At 43.6% G+C, this 18,737-nt stretch overlaps 1 protein-coding gene across 2 annotated transcripts in view; it reads right to left on the bottom strand.

Moving 5' to 3' along the window:
• LOC309566765 (rho GTPase-activating protein 39-like) overlaps nt 1-18,737 on the bottom strand; it is a 175,281-nt gene that overhangs the window by 92,622 nt on the left and 63,922 nt on the right. For both annotated transcript variants that reach the window (XM_082272059.1, XM_082272060.1), the window contains exon 2: nt 17,832-18,263. In XM_082272059.1, coding sequence (XP_082128185.1) covers nt 17,832-18,263 — 432 coding nt within the window. The remainder of the gene's footprint in view (nt 1-17,831; nt 18,264-18,737) is intronic.

Here is an 18,737-nt window from a genome sequence, read left to right as displayed (position 1 = left end):
GCTCTTACGGCAGGTTTCTTTCAAAAGTTTTAAATGGTTGCTTTGAGGGTACAGCACTTTGTTCTAATGAAGAAACATTCCATGTACAAGGTTAAAGCCCAACTCCAGCCAATACCATTTCATCATGGATGAAGGAGGGAAAGGTTAGAACCTCAAAAAGAATCTTCCAGTGTAATTTCTTTTCCTTCTCTGGCATTTTATCGATTAGTTCCAATGGAAGTTCTTCAACGGAACAAAAATAAACGTCAGGAAGGGTTACAAATTAGGTTTTGTTTTTGCTGTCTGTGACTCTATCCCAAACCTAAAATACTTGTCTAGAGTAAAGTCCTGTACACACGAGTAGAAATTCGGCTGGGAAATTTCGGCCGACGACCGATCTGCCGATTTTCGGCTTGTTAGTATGGTGCTTCCGACAACCGACTCCGACTTTTCGGCCAAAAAAATCCTGGTGTGCAGGCTATATAATTTTTGTCGACCGTCATAAAACGTCCGATTTTCGTCTCATTAGTACAGATTTTGATGGGGAAAAATCTTATGAGCAAGACTAGGCATGCTCAGAGATGAAAGAACACAAAGAAAGCAATCCAACACATGACATCACTTCTGAAGTAGAATTCTGTTGTACGGGAAAATTTGTGTGCCGTCTAGAGCACATTCCAACCAACAGACACCACTCTGGACAAAAGACGGACGACCAGTCGGCGGAAATTCGTTGCGTGTGTACGAGGCTTTAGGCTTTATGTACGTGTGGACAGCGTCTAGTACAGGAATATTGTTTTGGGTCTCTCTCTATGAGAGTCTGATTTACAGGAATATGTGGCTTGCTGTGTTTGTAAACTACCATGCATGAGTTTAGCAGAAAAAAAAAGGACATTTAAATTGAAATTCCTGTCCACCCAGTTACATGAGATTGGAGGAATACATGGTAGGTTTGTAAACACAATAGAGATTAGACAGATTTGTGATGTATATGGATTAGCCAGGTGGGAGGAAGGAAGGCTAGAGGCAGTTAATCATGGGTGTTCAACCTGTTGCCCTCCAGCTGTTGTCGAACTACAAGTCCCATGAGGCATTGCAAAGCTGCCAGTTATCAGCATGACTCCCAAAGGCAGAGGAATGATGGGACTTGTAGTTCCACAACAGCTGGAGGGTCACAGGGTGAGCACCAATGCAGTAAATAAACCCTTTCCTCAGGGCTATATTATCTGGTCCCAAAGGGCTCTTTTTTTGAGACACATTTCCCAGAATTGCCATGGCCACACTGGTTAAGTGACATCACCACGGTGGTTTAATGAATGTGGATGATGAATTTTCTGATGGATATTCTGACATCAGCACCCAAAATCCAGCCCTGCTTCAGGTCAAGTGGCCCAAAATTCTAGACTCAGGCCACGGGTCTCTGAAAAGGCTCACAGGTAGGTTCCTGCATGCCTCCTGATTTTCTGAGATGGTCAAGAGAGACACTTTTTGGCACAAAAGTATGTAAGGAAGCAACAGAACTTGCATTTTCGCCATCAGAGCTTAGCAATGGCTGCCTACATATTCTGCTAAAGCCAAGGTTCTTTGATGGGTTACTATGGAAAAAAAACTTAAAGCTTCTTAAACTCCAATTACAGAAATTCCTTTTTTTTTTTTGTTCCTGGTACCAACAGTTAGTTTACAGCAACATTCTCCCCCCCCCCCCCCCCCCCCGATAGTTAGCTATACTCGCATAGATTTCCCTATGGAAATTTAAACGGTTCCGCCATGGACGTTATATGGTGTGGATGGCCTACTGACACTATGGGGGGAGATTTACTTAAACTGGCGCACACAGAATTTGGTGAAGCTCTGCATAGTCACCAGTTTATAGGTTTAGTTGTCAAAGCTTAATTAAACAAGCTGAAATTAGAAGGAGATTGGTTACTAGACCTAGCTGCACCAGATTCTGTGTGCACCATTTTTATTAAATCTCCCCCTACGCATTCCTTTTCCTGTAGATTTTGAATGACATGCCATCTGATTTTGATTGTGGTCTAATAGATCTATGAGGGATGAACCCATCAAATTGTTAACAAGACATAGCCCTAGTGACCTATGTGATGATCCCCTTTATACTTCCATTTCTTTCCCTTCTACTTTTACAGTTGTCTTTTGAAGTACTGTTGACAGGTTTCAAAAGCCCTGTAATACCATATTGCTTTCTTATTGGCACCCTGTGCCTCCCAAGATCCTTGGACAGTGAATACTTTGTGATGTTGGCCTGTGTGCCGTGATGGTATTTGTGATCTCTCTCTCTCATATATATATATATATATATCTTTTGATGGCTCTGTACTCCTCTCTTGAATTAATAAAAAAAACTCTTGGAAAAAAAAAAAAAAAGTGTGGATGGTTGAGTCTCTGCTGCCTGCTATTGTATTCAGACAGTCACGATACCTACATCTGATAGGATGCAATCCTAAGCTTACAATTTTCACCTGGCTCCTTCAATTTTTCAATCAAAGTTTGTCTAGTTGGGTGGGGCTGGATAGGCTACACCCCAGCTTGCATTTAAGTCAAGTAGGGACCACCCAAAAATCAAGTTCTGTATGGCCACCCTATCTAGTAAGGTCTACCAAAGTACAAAAAAAAAAAACAACCTTACGCCATAGCGGTGGACCTGTTTGCCTAGGCAAGGGTGCCATCACCCAGCCTTCTCATGGGATCCTAGTAAAACTGAGAATTCCATAGGTCATGAGAAGAAGCATTAGCTCAGAGCGGGTGCTGGATTTCAGCCAGTTATACTTGCAGTGTTTTAAACACATTAAATTATTTTGTTGAAACTTAAAAATGACTAAATCGTGCGTTTTTTTTTATATTTTTTATATTTGCCTGAAGTTCTGCTTTCAAATCAAAGAGGCGATTATGTCATAACCGTAAAAACAGCTCTCCCAAAACCACAGCATATTTACCCTGGAAGTCATGTGACCAGCATGTGTAAACTACAAGATGGATAGAACTGGAGAAAGGGTCCTTTTTGTTGTCGGGAAAATGCATCTAAAAGTGAAGGGAAGACAAACACGCTGCATCTGCCATATATTCCCTACACATCATAAAAGCTAAATAATGAAGAAATGTAAAAGCTTCAAAAGTATGAGCAATTGAACAATTATTATAATTAAAGATAGAATCTGCAGATTCCTGGCCACGTCTGATTGTGACGGGTTATTCAGCATACCTGTCTTAGAACATCATGAATTACCTGACAGAGGAGGTCACATGCAGCAGATCTGAATATTAGCTAATAGGGCTCCAAGGCTGCAGATAATAAAAATAGCACTAGCGCAGAACTCCTCTTATAACAATATACATAAGGGGTGGACAAACAGTATGGAATTCTGGAGCCAATCCGTCCAATCCAGGAGGTATTGGGAATATTTGGAGGCAGCTCCATTCACAACAACTAGAGAAAACCTTAAAGCGGAGTTCCGGCCACAGAATTTTTTTTTTTATCAATACCTCCCAAACTGTCACCCCCCCCCCCCCCTTTATACATCAACTAATCCTGTTTTTTTACAGTACAATAATCGATTGGCAATTAGAAAATCTTACTTTATAAAAAGTCTCCTGAGCGCCGCCATCTTTGTCCTGGTTCCCCTGAAGCCGTTGTGTTAATGAATGCCCTGCTTCCTGGTTCGAGAAGGAGAGGGGCCGGTGAATGCAGCACGAAATCTCGCGCATGCCCAGTACTATGCGATCTGCATAGTATAGGGATGCCTATCATCGCGTTATTTCCTGTTTGGAAATAACACGATGAGAGGAGCGGCCGGCCGCCTACGTCACTGCCCAACGCATTGCGGGACAGGAAGTGACGACGCGGGCCGCGGAAGGAGGAAGTGGATGTAAAGGTGAGTATATTATCCTCTGTAATAAGGTAAGTTTAAAAAAAAAAAAAAAAAGCTGGGAATATCCAATTCTAGCTCAGGTAAGGATAAGGAAGCGGATGCCATAAAATCTAAAGGCATGATTTTGTGGCCGGAACTCCGCTTTAAAGGGGATGTTCACTGTATCTAAGCACCACAAACCAAAAACACAATTTCATTAATTTTTACCATTCAAAACTCCCCTATCCATCCATATATGTCTCCATGCTTTATTGTGTTAAGAAATCACTTTTAAAAGCAACCCCCTAGCATTTCCAGCTGTGGCCATCTTGAGTAAGGGCAAATGATTCATGTAGTATTTACTTCCTGGAATCCATCTGCCCTTTGCCCAAGCGTTGGCACTGCACATCGTCGATACCCATGCAGGAGAGGGTGTGCTTAGCTGACAAAAACCCATCTTCCCCTCCTGAAGACTCCTGGGATGTACATTACATCATTTGCCTAGGCATGGAAACCAGGAAGTAACTTAAGAAATGAAAAAAAAAAAAAAAGTTTAACACAAGTAAATATGATACAATTTCCTTTCTATTTACTAATGCTAACAGTATGAGGATTAAAAATAATCAATGTTGATTGGGAGAGTGAAGTTCCACTATAAAAAGTTAGGTGCCAGCAGAGCCAGATTTGAGGGGCCCCTTATACAAAGAGTTGGTTTACATTTTCAAGGACAGTCACACTTCTTTAAAATGCATGACACATCATTCTGAGGTCACACATGCCCATGTCATAGTGCTCCATGTGTGGATTGTTGGAGCTGCCAAAAATACATTTTTGAAAAAGGACACAATATACAATATACCAGGATACATACATATAGGAGTTTTACAGAGGATGGATATTACTTGCCAAGATACATTTATTAAAAGGAAGTTATGTTAACATAAATATATATATATATATATATATATATATATATATATATATATATAAAAATACATGTTAAAACGTTTTATCTGCAATTTGTGTAAAGAGGGGGCCTGGGGCAGTTGCCCCTTTTGCAACCCCTTTTTTTGGGGGGCTGGCTACATGGCTCTTAGGATTTGTCCAGCTCCGATATGCACATTACTATAAAGTAGTTCTAGCATTTGTGTATGGTGTGATACAACCTGGAAGTTGGAACGCTTCTTTAAGTTGTGTACCCAGCATTCTTTAAGACCCCTAATGCAATCAAAGATTTTAGCTCATGGGCAACCATTTTGGACCCCATAGTTTGCTCTTCTCAAATGGTTAAACATAGAGCTCACCTACCCCAAGTGATAGAGCAATGAAAGCAAGGAGGGACACTGGGCCGAAACCACAGGACATAGATGAGGCTCTTCTTCCAAAGACTTTGTGCCCAGGAGCACTAAAGCATTACATTTTTGGTAAAGTTCCCCTTAGGCGATTAGTGACATGTTACAAGGTCTAACCAGTGACTCTTCCAAAAATAAAAAAGCAGAACTTCCCGAAAACAACGCAGAACTTACACTCAAGTGACGAAAATGCCATTAGTCACATGAGCGGTCATTTGATTTCCATTCCCTACACAAACATATGGTCCTTCAATCCCACAAGCACATAATGCAGATTGCAGACAAGTCCAACATGGCATCTTCACCAAAAAAATAACAGCTGTCACTTCTGATTCATCTCTCGCTCTCCGTACTGAATTACTAACAGCACCTGCTGCACGCCCCTGCTAGGACACCAACCAATTCTATTTCTGTCTTCAGACAAGAAAGCTTTCTTCATGCTGAGTAGAGTACACTAACAGTAGTGACACGTTATTCAGGTCAGGCTTATATGGGCCAATAAGGTCATGGTGCAACAAATAAATTGAAGGCCTTCTGCACACTGTGACTCCTCAGTTAAGCTTTTCTAAACACAAGAATTATCGGTTATCCGGTAAGCATAATCCACTTTTACCTACGTTTAGGTGTTTCTGCTTTAGACCCCGTTCAGACAGGGGCGACACGACTTGATGGGGCGACCTGTGAAGTGTGCACCGCGACCTCGGCGCGACTTGCACGGACTTCATATCATTGAAGTCAATGCAAGTCGCCTCCAGGTCGCCCCAAAGTAGTACAGGACCCTTTTTCTAAGTCGGAGCGACTTGTGTCGCTCCTATTAGAACGGGTCCTGTGCTAATCAATGGCGAGCGACCCACCGCGACTTGTCAGGCGACCAAGTCGCCTGACAAGTCGCGCTAGTGTGAATGGGGACTTAAGGTCGCTGTCTCATGGATGCGATGCAATTCGACAGCATAGCGGGTGTAGCACCGTGTACCCACGGGTTTGGTGTGGGCTATCGGCGCCTTTCCATAAAGTTCCGTTATGTCCCACAGTTTTGGTGCGCTTTCTGGAAGCACACCAAACCAGGACTTTTGGAATCCCTGCAATTCTGCCCGCGATCCTAAGTCGCACTGCAAAAATGACAAAAAAACACACCACATGTGTTCAGGTGCCATTTGTTTTCAATGGCACCTAAGCACAATGGGGCTTTGGTGCGATTGTTGCGTGGCAAAATGAAACATGTTAAGCTTGTCACCCGAAAAAGGAGCTTCTTTTGGCCAACAAGCTTTGCACGTTGCAGTAGATCACTTGACAATCTTGGCAAAACCCATTAAAAATGAATGGCACTCGAACAGGAGTGGTGCATGTTGCCCATATTACAGTGCGATTTCGGATCACGGGCAGAAAGGCAGCGATTCTGCCCAAGATCCCAAAATGCCAGATGTGAACGGGGCCTAGCTGTTGGGGAAGAAGCAAAAAGGAATTCTATAGCGCCTCACCTGAGTAACAGCTCTGTGTCCTCGAGGATTGCTGACATCACATCCAACATAATGACCCCCAGCAGTAGTCTAGGGTCAGTGATGTCAAACCTTGGCACCCCAGATGTTTTGGCACTACAATTCCCATAATGCTTATGTACTCTGCAGTGCAGTTGAGCATCATGGGAAATGTAGTTCCAAAACTTCTGGGGTGCCAAGGTTCGCCATCACTGGTCTAGCGGCTTTTGGATGTCTACTCAAGGGGGGCTTTTCAATATAAATAACAAAAGGTAAACTAAATTAAATGCACAAATCGTCTTATGGGAAATTTTGTTGAATGAATGGCCTGGCAACAGGTTCTCTTTAAGGCTACTGTAGACCGTGCAAATGGCTAGTGATGGCATCTGAGAAAAATCTCAAGGTTTCCTTAGTTCCAGAGCAGACAATAGTGCAGATGTCTGTCCTCTCTCCCTGGATGGACTTTATAGTCAGTTTATGAAAGAATCTATTGTACGCAGGGAGAGCCATACACACGCCTTGATCTGCTGACTGCACGGAATCCAGCAACAGCTGCTCTGTTCAGCCAGTTTTCTGTGCCTCTGCCAACCCTGATATATGGGTGTGCAAGTGAAATAAGCCGCCAGTATGCATATACAAGCAGTGAAAAGAGGGCCGCCACATACCAGGCTGTAGAAGAGGAAGAGGAGAGCTGTTCACACCCTTCACTTCTTCCTGCATGTCTATTCAATGAAGATCAATCCATCCAACTTGGGAATTTACCAGCCCATTCTATCATTCCAGATAGCAGTTTAGAATTTTTCTTCATTGACTAAAAACGACACAGATGGTCCCAACGTTGCCATACGCGGTTCGAATTTCAGCCGATTCCTGGTAAAATTTGAGCCGTGGGTAGCCGTCGGCAGCAGCCGGCTTGGCAAACTTCGATTTGAAAACGAAAGAATTTGGGCTGAACATTTTTGGTCAAATAGTGACTGCAGCCAATCAGATGCAGTCGGGTTTTTATTGCCATCTGTGCCCCCGTTAGGAAGATTTACCCTCTCTATTTGACAGGTTTATCACAATCATTGAAAGTGAAAGTAAAAGAAAATCCTACAATTTGGGGTGTCCCCAGAACACTAATAGAGGGGACATCTTCCAATGAGGACACTAGTTCCAGTAACAACCAGAGATTCAGGGGTGTAACTACAGGAGTTGCAGGGGTTGCAATTGCAACCGGGCCCCATGCTCCAGGGGGCCTGTGCAGACTTCCCTGTACACCTGAATAGGAGGAGCAAGGGGGCAGTATGTAGAGAAATCACTGTCCTCCTCCTTTCTCCTGTAGCTGCAGGAGGAAAATGGAGGAGATTGGTTCCTCTGTATGCTGCCCCCGCCACTCCTCCCATCCAGTTCACTTGTGTTCTGCTGTCTCTGGGCCCCTGGGTGCTCCCCCGGTCCCCCCCCCCCCCCCAAATGTGCTCCCTCTCCTCTCCTGCAGGGGATGTGTTACAATAGAAAAGCAGGTAGGGGGTCGGTAAATATGTAATTTACCAGCTCCATCCTTTTCTGAATTGACATTGTCATAGTCAGCGACATTGTAAAAAAACATAAAATAAAATGATAAAAATACAATTAAAATACCAAAAAATAAAAAACTACTGACACCAGTGAGTGAACTTCCAGGATCGCAAAGGTCACACTTGCGATCGGGCCCTGGCATTCCACCACTGTGGGGAGGCCCCGTGATGGCAGGAAGTGGGCCCACTGCAGAACTTGTGAAAGGGCCCCGCAGCGGGACTGTAATAAAGGGCCCCCCAGCAAGAGTAAAGGGCCCCAGGATCAGTGGGAAGAGCCCCAGGCCTAAAGGGAAGGGACCCGGCCAGGGGTCCTTCATGGTTTCTTGCACTGGGGCCCTAAAGAATCTAGTTACGCCTCAGTATTGTTTCCCAAATCTGGGGGGGGGGGGGGGGGATTTCCTCTCAATTCCTGTTTTGGCAATGGGACAGGAAGCAAAAGGAAATCTCCCCAATGGTTCACAGATGCAAAAAAAGAAAAAAAAAAAAAAAAACTCTTGTCAGGGGGTCGGTCACAGTCCTCCCTTAATCCATCCAAAACGAAAAAAAAGTTTTGTGCTTTCGTTCCTCTTTAAATAGTACAGGTTTTAAAGGTGGGCTGTACATCAAATCAGAGGGACAGCTAAGGAAGGAACGAGGGACTGATGGAATTGGTTCCAAAAGTGGGACAGTCTCTCTAAATAGGAGACAGTTGGGAGTTTTGAATCAGTGGCTCACTAGGAAGTAAAGCCAGGATCAGGAACTATATTTATGCATTAAAGTATATCAAAAAGCCAATTTTATTGTAAAGGTGAACACCCTTTTCTTACCCTATCCAGAACGGTTTTGATTTTATACACACTTTAAAACATGCTATGTGCCTATTTTATCATGTACTTGTATGAAAATGTAACCTGTTCATGTATTACTTCCTTTGAGTGAAATCCCTGGTGTTCCTGCCAGTCCCTTTGCTTTCCTATTAAAACTGACCACACTGGGCATGAGAGCACAGTGTGGTCAGTTTTCGGTCTGTGCTAGGAACGCAGTCTGCTCTACTCCAATGATTAGACTTGTGCTGACACGACCCCCCCCCCCTTCACAGCCATTCACTGGAATAACCAGTGTACTGCTGTTTCTCCTCCCCTAGCTCTCTGAGCGCCCTATGCAGCTGAGAACAGAGAGGGTATGTGATCACTTCTAAAAAGGAAAAACAAAAAAGTTATTTATAATGTTTTTACAAGTATAAACAAAAGTTTTACCTTTCATTTCAATTTTAAACTGAATTGGTGGTTTTGCAAGGTGAGGGTTCACGCATATTTTAACTGTAGTGTGTTGTGACCATAAGGGTTGCACCAATACCATTATCGGTGACGATGCTAAGCATTTACATGAGTATTGGTACCTGAAACTGATACTTTCAGGCTCGGCTCTTTGCCGTCAATTATCATCAGGTAAAGAGCAGGGCTGCCATGTCCATAACAACTGATGACTTATTTAGCGGTCAGTGGTGTTCCTTTGTTGACAGCTGAAATGTAAAAAAGTCCCAGCAATTGGATCGGTCAAAAAAAAAAAAAAAAAAGCAGCCGGGCAATGTTTATCAACAAGGATTGCTCAGCCGCTGAAATAGAATGATAAAAAGAAACATGGTTTCTTTTTGAATCTTTAGGTTTATTCATCTACAGATCAAAAAGGGATGAACTTCGATAGATAGATAGATAGATAGATAGATAGATAGATAGATAGATAGATAGATAGATAGATAGATAGATAGATAGATAGATAGATAGATAGATAGATAGATAGATAGATAGATAGATAGATAGATAAACATATACACACACACACATATATATATTTATAATAATATATTAAAATATATTCTATTTATTTATAATAATATATTCATATATTTTTTATTTTTTTCAAAGGTTTTCCTGTTTAACCACTTGCCTACTGGGCATTTTTACCCCCTTCCTAACCAGGCAAATTTTCAGCTTTCAGCATTGTCACATTTTCAATAACAATTCCGCGGTCATCCAACACTGTACCCAAGCAATTTTTATCATTTTTTTTTTTTTTTACACAAATCGCTTTCTTTTGAGGGTATTTAATCACCGCTACGTTTTTAATTTTTTGCTAAATAAACGAATAAAGACTATAATAAGAATATATATGAAATCATTTTTCTTTTTCACTGATGAGGCTGCACTGGTAGGTGACAATAATGAGGAGGCACTGATGGGCACAGATTGGCAGCACTGGTGGACACTGTTGAAACTGCACTGATAATCAGGACACTGATAAGCAGTGCCCTGCTGATCAGTGTACATGTCCCTTTTACACAAGCCTCTCCTCATGCTGTCAGCATGACGAAAAGTTTGCTGATAATTGACTTCTGTTTACATCCATGATCAGCTGTGATTGGACACAGCTGATCACATGGTAAAGAGCCGCTGATTGGCTCATTACCTCAATCTGTGATCAGCAGTGTTCGGCGGGCACTGTGATCACAGAGCACCGCCCGCACGATAACAGGAGGACGTAATTTGGTCAAGTGCGGTCGGCAAGTGGTTAACCCCTTATTAACCCTTAATTTACTCCAATCAACCTTAATTACCTCCTTATTCTCCTCCATTAATTATTTTCCTGCTGATTTTTGTTCACTTCTATTTTATAAACTATTAATTAAAACTTTTTTTGTTTGCTTTGTTTGTTAATATTTTTACACCTTGAAAGAAAAAATTTAGATTGCAAGTAAGGCCCCTTTCACACAGGCAGACCGTTCAGATCCGCCAGTCCATTTTTTTGGCGGATCTGAGCGTATGCATCTCTATGGGGCATCAGATGTCAGCGGAGACATGTCCGCTGACATCCGATCCCTCAAATCTGGACTGTTGGAAACCCTATTTTCCATCTGTCCAGTGGATCAGATGAGAACGCACAGATGGTCCGTTCCCATTCGATTCCCCCAAAGAGAACAGCCGGGACCTGACAGCTCTGTCTCCGCACACAGCGCGAAGACAGAGCTGCCATCCGCCTGCTCAGCGGGGGGATTGGCGGATCGATCCCCCGCTGAGAAAAACAGAGTCCGCCATAGGACTCCCCTGTGTGATAGGGGCCTTACTTTTTAATGCTTTGTACCATTGCGAACTGCTAAAGTGTAATCAAAACAGTTGCAGTAGGTATCGGTAATTGGTATCGGCGAGTACTAAATTTAACAAAAAATAAATAAATATAATTATTTATTTATTTATTTTTTTTTTTACTTGTAAAAAAATGGTATCGGAGCATCCCTAGGGACCATCCTTTTCTGTCTCAAAGCAAGTCTACCATTCAGTTCCGGTTCACACATTGCAAAGCGGGAACCCTGCGAATCCACTGCGGGTTCCCGCATCGCACTCGACTCGCAGGCAGTTCTCACTGCCATATGTGAATCGCTGGGGGTCTCAATACAAAGTTAACGACACCCCCAGATCAGTTTGCATAATGCAGTGGGAACCGTCTGTTCAGACATGAATCGGATCGCATCGGTGTGAACACCCATACGATCCAATTCTGTTGCGGAACAAAAAAAGGGTCCTGTGAGACTTTGCTCCGAATGCGATGCGAATGCAGCCATGCAATCTGTATGGCTGAATTTACAACGCACAGACATTGCATGTGATTTGCAGAGCAGTGCGGTGCGAATCACAGGCAATGTCTGACATCGCATATGCGTGAACCGGAACTCAGGAGACTAAAAGACAAGGCACTCTGTATACCTATGTACCTAGATTTGATCAAGTGTTATTATTAAAATAGTTGGAGCAACAAAAGTCCACTACTAGGAGACGATACAAATTTCTATATGTAAGACCGTGATGGGAATATGGTGAATATGGTGAAAAGACACAATATGGTAAACATGGCAAAAAACTTCTAAATCTGTGCAAATTCAAAGCCTACTTTCCCTTTTACATTAGGCCAGGAAGGCATATTCTAGCAGCTGACATGAGGATTCGGGTCCCAGTAAAAAGAAAATATTATAGACATAAAAATAGACCGGCCCAGTTTAGTAGGGATCAGAGGCAGCGCTCTGCCAGCAGAGTACAGGCTGGATTGCAGCTGGGAAAGCATCAAACATCTGCTAGCCATAAAAGGTGTCATTATCACATCACATTTGCCAATCTGCTGTGAACAAACTATTTTCTGAGCTCTGTTTGCCAAGTCTTGAAGGACGTGTCCCAGCGTGTGCTTGTGATTGCTGGCACCAGTGACAGTGGTAGGCTGAGAAGGGATCCTTCCAGTACATCAAAGGAAGAGCCAGGTAATGCCTCATCCATGTTATTAAAGGGAAAATGCTATGAAATCAGAGGCATATGCATGCTTTAATCCACTCCGGTTATGAAGTCACATGGTAAAAAAAGGTGTATGTGGCTCGGCTTCTTGCAATGATTCAGCTGTTTATCTCCTCTCTGAAGTCCTGATTATATAATGAAATCTGTTCTTGAGCAGCTGCTTAGGAATCAACCCAATGGCCACCCTCACTCTAGATATCTAAATTAACAAGTCGAACAGTCGTGAGGCCAGAATTAATCCTTTATTTTTCACCTAGGCAGTAAAACAAAATCTTATTTCAGTTCATCAGAACTATGACCTGTAGTATTTCCAAGCCATTTGAATGAAGCACTTTGTTTATTACAACAGGGGTGATTTGCACACCGGCCACTTTATTAAAAGGGGTAGTATCCCCTGAATACAAAAAAAAAACAAAAAAAAAAACCCGGCAAGACAATGGCATAATGCGCTAGTATGCATCGCCGAGAAGGAGCGCGGCTGCCCTCTCCCTGGCAGCAGGCACGCTCAGAAACGAGTCACACACAGATGACGTCATCTTCTTCCGACCGCCAACCAAGCCTCACTTTCAGTGACCACCGAGTCTGTTTCCTGATTCCAGCTCCACTGTACTTGCTGCCCGCGGCGAGGAGATTTCGGCTCCAGCAAGATGGCTACCCAGGATTAGATGACATTCCCCTCATTACCTTATCTCATCGGAACCACCTTAATGGTTTCCTTTATACGATTATACGCCTACTGATGTGAGGGCATATTTTTATCCATGAAATGTATACATAAAGTCTACACTTGGAGGCGCCTCTGTTTCTCTTTGTTTGCATCGCATACTAGCAGATGCATACTAGCACAATATGAAATACTTACACCTTAGAACAAAGCCCCCACACGGTCGCCTGGACACCGCTAAGGGAGCTGTAATGTTCCCTTGGCGTCTCTTCCGGTTATGTGAGTAGCCGGAGCCGTGATGACGTCACTCCCGCGCATGCGCGCAGGAGTTCACCTACCGGCAAGGAGCTTTGAAGGTCCACTGGACCTTCAGAACACATGTGCCACTGGTGTCAACAGCTGCATGCAGGGTGAATATCTCCTAAACCGTGCAGGTTTAGGAGATATTAATTTTACCTACAGGTAAACCTTATTATAGGCCTACCTGTAGGTAAAAGTTAAAAAGCGGAGTATACTACTGCTTTAAGTATACCCATGGCTGGCCCAAGACATTGTGCTGCCTAGATCCAAGAATGAAATGCTGACCCCCCCCCCCCCCCACACACACACACACACACAAAAAAAAAAAAAATCACGCCCACTAAAAAGGACCCCACATCCATTATTTTATATAAACATTTCGAAAATATTAGATTTACTGTTATCTTCTTCCATAACTCACCACCGGACCGGTCCACCAAACACCCGCTGTCTGTTAGTCCTCCTGTCACTCCTATGTCTGCTGTGCCCACCGCCCAAGAAGATCCAGCCTGCCCTGCGAGAGATGGAGTGCGCTGATGTCCGACGTCATTGCGCATATCATGATCACATGATGGATGTTCCCCGGAGGGGACGCTCGGCTTCCTCATACTCATCAGTTTGCACTAAGGGGGGGGCAGTAGGAGATGGGTAAATGCCGCCTGTAATGTGCCGCAAACTGATGAGACACAAAACTGCTGGAAAAAAAGTCTTGGGAGTCAATCTGCTGCCCTTCCCCAAGTTCTGCCTGGGTCCAATGGATCCAGCAAGACCCATGGTAGGGCCAACCCTGAGTAAACCTGTTTAATTGTGTGGTAACACCAACTGCTAATCCGCCAATCACATGGCTGATTAGCAATTTAGGCCCCTTTCGCAAGGGCTTTCCGATCAGGTCCGGCTGTCAGTTTTTCAGGAGGACCTGATCGGATGCTTCATGCACCCCTACGGGGCAGCGGATGACAGCGGTGACATGTCCGCTGACACCCACTGCTATCGAATCCAGTCCGTGAAAACCCAGGCGGATGGAAACCCTATTTCCCCATCTGTCTGGAGGCGGTCCGTTTTCATCTGATCTCCCATAGACAAGAGCGGGGATCTGTCTCCGCACAGAGAGCGGAGATGAACTGGTCATCCGCCTGCTCAGCGGAGAGCGGCGGATCGATCCCCCACTGACCAAAACAGAGTCCATCGGGCAAAAAGCCAGTGTGAAAGGATCCTTTGGCATCTAGATGTGGTGAAGACGACTTGCTGAAGCTCAAAGTGAGTATCAGAATGGGGAAGAAAGGGGATAGAAGTGACTTTGAACATGCCATTGTTGTTGGTGTCAGATGGGCTGGTCTGAGTATTTCAAAAATTGCTGATCCACTGGGATTTTCATGCACAACCATCTCTCTGGTTTACAGAGAATGGTCCGAAAAAGTCAAAATATTCAGTAAGCGGAAGTTGTGGGGAGGAAAATGTCTTGTTGATGTCAGAATGGGCAGACTGGTTCGAGAGGCTAGATAGGCAACAGTAACTCAAATAACCACACGTTACAACCAAGGTATGCAGAATACCATCTCTGAATGCACAACACATCGAAACTTGAAGGAGATAGGCTACAGCCGCAGAAGACCACACTGGGTGCCACTCCTGCCAGCTAAGAACAGGAAACCGAGGCTACAATTCGCATTGGCACACCGAAACTGAACAATAGAAGATTGGAAAAACGTTGCCTTGTCTGAGTTGTCTCAATTTCAGCTGCAACATTCAGATGGTAGGCCACACAGACACCACGGCCTACCTGAGTATTGTTGCTGACCATGTCCATCCCTTTATGACTACAGTGTACCCATCTTCTGATTGCTCCTTCCAGCAGAATAATGTACAATGTCACAAAGCTCAAATCATCTCACCACTGGTTTCTTGAACATGACAATGAGGTCACTGTACTCCAATGGCCTCCACAGTCACCAGATCTCAACCCAAAAGAGCACCTTTGGGATGTGGTGGTACAAGATGTTCACATCATGGATATGCAGCCGACAATTAATCTGCAGCAACTGCGTGATGCTATCATGTCAATATGTGCCAAAATCTCTAAAGAATGTTTCCAACACCTTGTTGAATCTATGCGATGAAAAATGAAGGCAGTTCTGAAGGCAAAAGGGGGGCCAACCCGGTACTAGCAAAGCTCACCTAAAAAAAGATTCTGGTGAGTGTATTCCCCAATATTTATTTGTTTAGCCCACTACAAGGCCATAACAAAAAGGTTTCACTGCCTCACAGCTGGGACTTCCCCATTAGTGGGTTATTCCACATTTTGGAAATTCCCTAAAAGGAACAGGACCCCATCATGTGGTTCTGCAATTGATGTGGTAGTGGTTTGAAGCCGTCCTTTTAACCACAATTCAGGCAAAACTTTCTTTTTATTTTTGGGCAGAGCAGGAAAGAATTGAACCAATTAGGTTTTTTTTTTTTGCAATCTGTGGCTCCTTTGAAAAATGTTCTATTACGTCTGGTTGAAGCAGGGATTGATAAGAAATCTCTCCAGTGGGGATGCTAACTGCAACCATATTACCATTTTCTGTAAACAGGCAAGGCCTCTGTCAGATTATTACTACTACCACCTGTCTCTTCATGTCCCAATGACATCTGCCCCCATCATTACTTCTCCTGCCGTCTCAAGCTATATAAGTAAAACTGGCCATACACTAGAAGAATTTTAATTTTGAAAAAAAAAGGTTTGTTTCAGGAATGTTCATTCTATTGCAAATTCAATAATATGGTCAAATCAATTTTCATTTAGGACCATGGCGACAAAGAAATTCAAAGAAGCAGGATGAAATTTTTTTTTCCTCTCAAACTAACAGATCTTTAATAGCGGATGTGCTTTTTGTTCAGGAAATAACATTTATTCTAAAATTGATTAAACGCAAATTCAATTTTGAAGCACTTTTGAATGACATTTGTCAAGTCAGTGAATAAACTGATGAACATTTTTGTAAGACTGTTTTCTTTGTAAATCTACTAACATATGGCCAGCCTAATGGAGGTGAAATCTACAAACAGGGCCACAGAGAGCAAAAAAAAAACGTAAAAGTTAAGGTTTTTTTACCTTCATGCTTTCTATGCATGAAATGAAAAAAACCCTGTGTGCAGCCCCCCCCCCCACCCCCTCAATACTTACCTGAGCTCCCCTAATATTCACATGAGCTCCCTCTCGATTCAGCAATGTGCACAAGGGCAGCATCTATCCCTCATTGTCTGAGACAATGGCTCCTGCTACTGTCAATCACAGCCAATGATCCAATGAGGAGAGAGTTGGGGCGGGGCAGAGTCATACTGTGTGTGTGTGTGTGAAAGGATAGACAGGGCAGTGGCTTACTGTGAGGGCACTTGAGGGAGGGACCAGGAGCACTGGTGGGGGATCTGAGAAGAGGAGTGTCGGGGCTGCTCTGTTGAAAACCATGGCACAGAGCAGGTAAGTACGACAGGTTTGCTTTTCTTTTTTTAAAAAAAGAACTGCCTTTTATATAAAACTTTTAAGTGGTTCTAAACATAGAAGGTTTTTTATCTTAATGAATTCCTTGCATTAAGGTAAAAAAAACCTGTGTGCAGCTTGACCCCCATATGCTTACCAGATTAAAAACTTGATTCAGCGATGTGCTCGAGAGCAGCGGCTCTCTCCTCACTAGAGATCGAAGCAGTCGCGAGAGCCATTGGCCCCTGCTGCTGTCAATCACAGCCAGTGAGGGCAGAGGGGGGGGGGCTTAATGAACACACAGTGCTGCTTGGGATCAAGCCCACACAAATGCCCCTTTAGCAAGGGCACTTGATAAGGGGGAGGAGCCAGGGGTGTCGGTAGGGATTCCGAGAAGAGGAGGATCAGTAGTGCTTAGAGCAGGCAAGAATGAAATGTTTAATATTAGAAAAAAAGAAAAAACAAATCTTTTAGTGTCGGTTCACACTATGGCGATCCGACTTCGGGGGCTACTAGTGAAGTCGCGTGCACCGACTTCACATAATGGAAGTCAATGCAAGTCGCTCCGATGTTGCTCTGAAGTAGTGCAGGAACTATTTTCTAAGTCAGAGCGACTTGAGTCGCTCCTATTAGAACGGTTCCCATTGCACTGAATGGACCGCGACTTGTCAGGCGGCCAAGTCGCCTGACAAGTCGCGGTAGTGTGAACCGGGACTTTGAACTTTAAACACAAGTATTAACCTTTCCGAAAACTATCCAAAAAAAAAAAAAGGAAGTTTTTAGCAGGATGTGAATTCTAAACTGGCCTCCAACCGGCTGTTATTGCATGCAAACCACAAACATAGTAAACCTGTAGAATGGCTCACCTTCCAGAATCCTTTCTGCTGTCCATACTGTCTCCTCTTCTCTTACTTCCATCCTTCCCATATTCCGGGTCTTGGAGCATGAGGACCTCAACGGGAATGCTGGCTCCATCACTACTCGTGCTGCCCCTATGAGACATCCGATCTTGATTGGCACGAAAAATAAGGCTGGACTGAGAAGTGCGTTTCATGGCTTGTAATTTAGCCAGGGGTACGATGTCACACTGAGGTGGGCGATGCCAAACTGTTTGGTTACTCAGGGCATTGTAATAGTAGAAGCGGTTGCTTTGCTGGTCATACAGCTCCCACCACTGGTTCTCATCGCACTGGCGGACGTTGACATCTAGGGGAGGCTCCCAACCACATTCTCCAGTGATCAAGTTCACATACATACGCTCACGAGAGCGCGGCTCGAGGATCTCCACCCAGTCTGAGCTGCAAGAGAAATTAAAAAGAGTTAGTAGGAGATTCGTTCTAGTTCAATATTCTACTACTAAACTTCAAAGATACTTCTAGATGGAAGAAGGAATTTTTACCTTATTTGTGGTCAAAAATTTAAAAAATTATAATTGCACAATTAACTGCTCCCATTTTTCAAACAAGCTTAGGTCATCCAAACTGGATTTTGTGGATACTGAGAACAGTGTTTATCAGATACGTCTCAAAAGTTAAAACTTCAGGACTTTCCCCATGATGTCACACAAGTGCCAGGGGATGTGCATTTACTTTGAGATGTAGTTAATACACTAATGCCTAAGAGCGGAACGGTTCGGGTCGGTACAGTTTGGAAGGGTTAGAATGGTTCGGTCTATTCAGGTGAGCGTTTCCACTGCAAGTCGAGCCACCAGGGACCATGTGGCATTTACACCAAATGAGGTGTTTGTTTTGCTCTTTCATTTGAAATGAGCA

The sequence above is a fragment of the Pelophylax lessonae genome, assembly GCF_965119305.1.
Source record: "Pelophylax lessonae genome assembly, chromosome: 11".
NCBI classification, from domain to species: Eukaryota; Metazoa; Chordata; class Amphibia; order Anura; family Ranidae; genus Pelophylax; species Pelophylax lessonae.
This window is presented reverse-complemented; position numbering and strand designations above follow the sequence as displayed.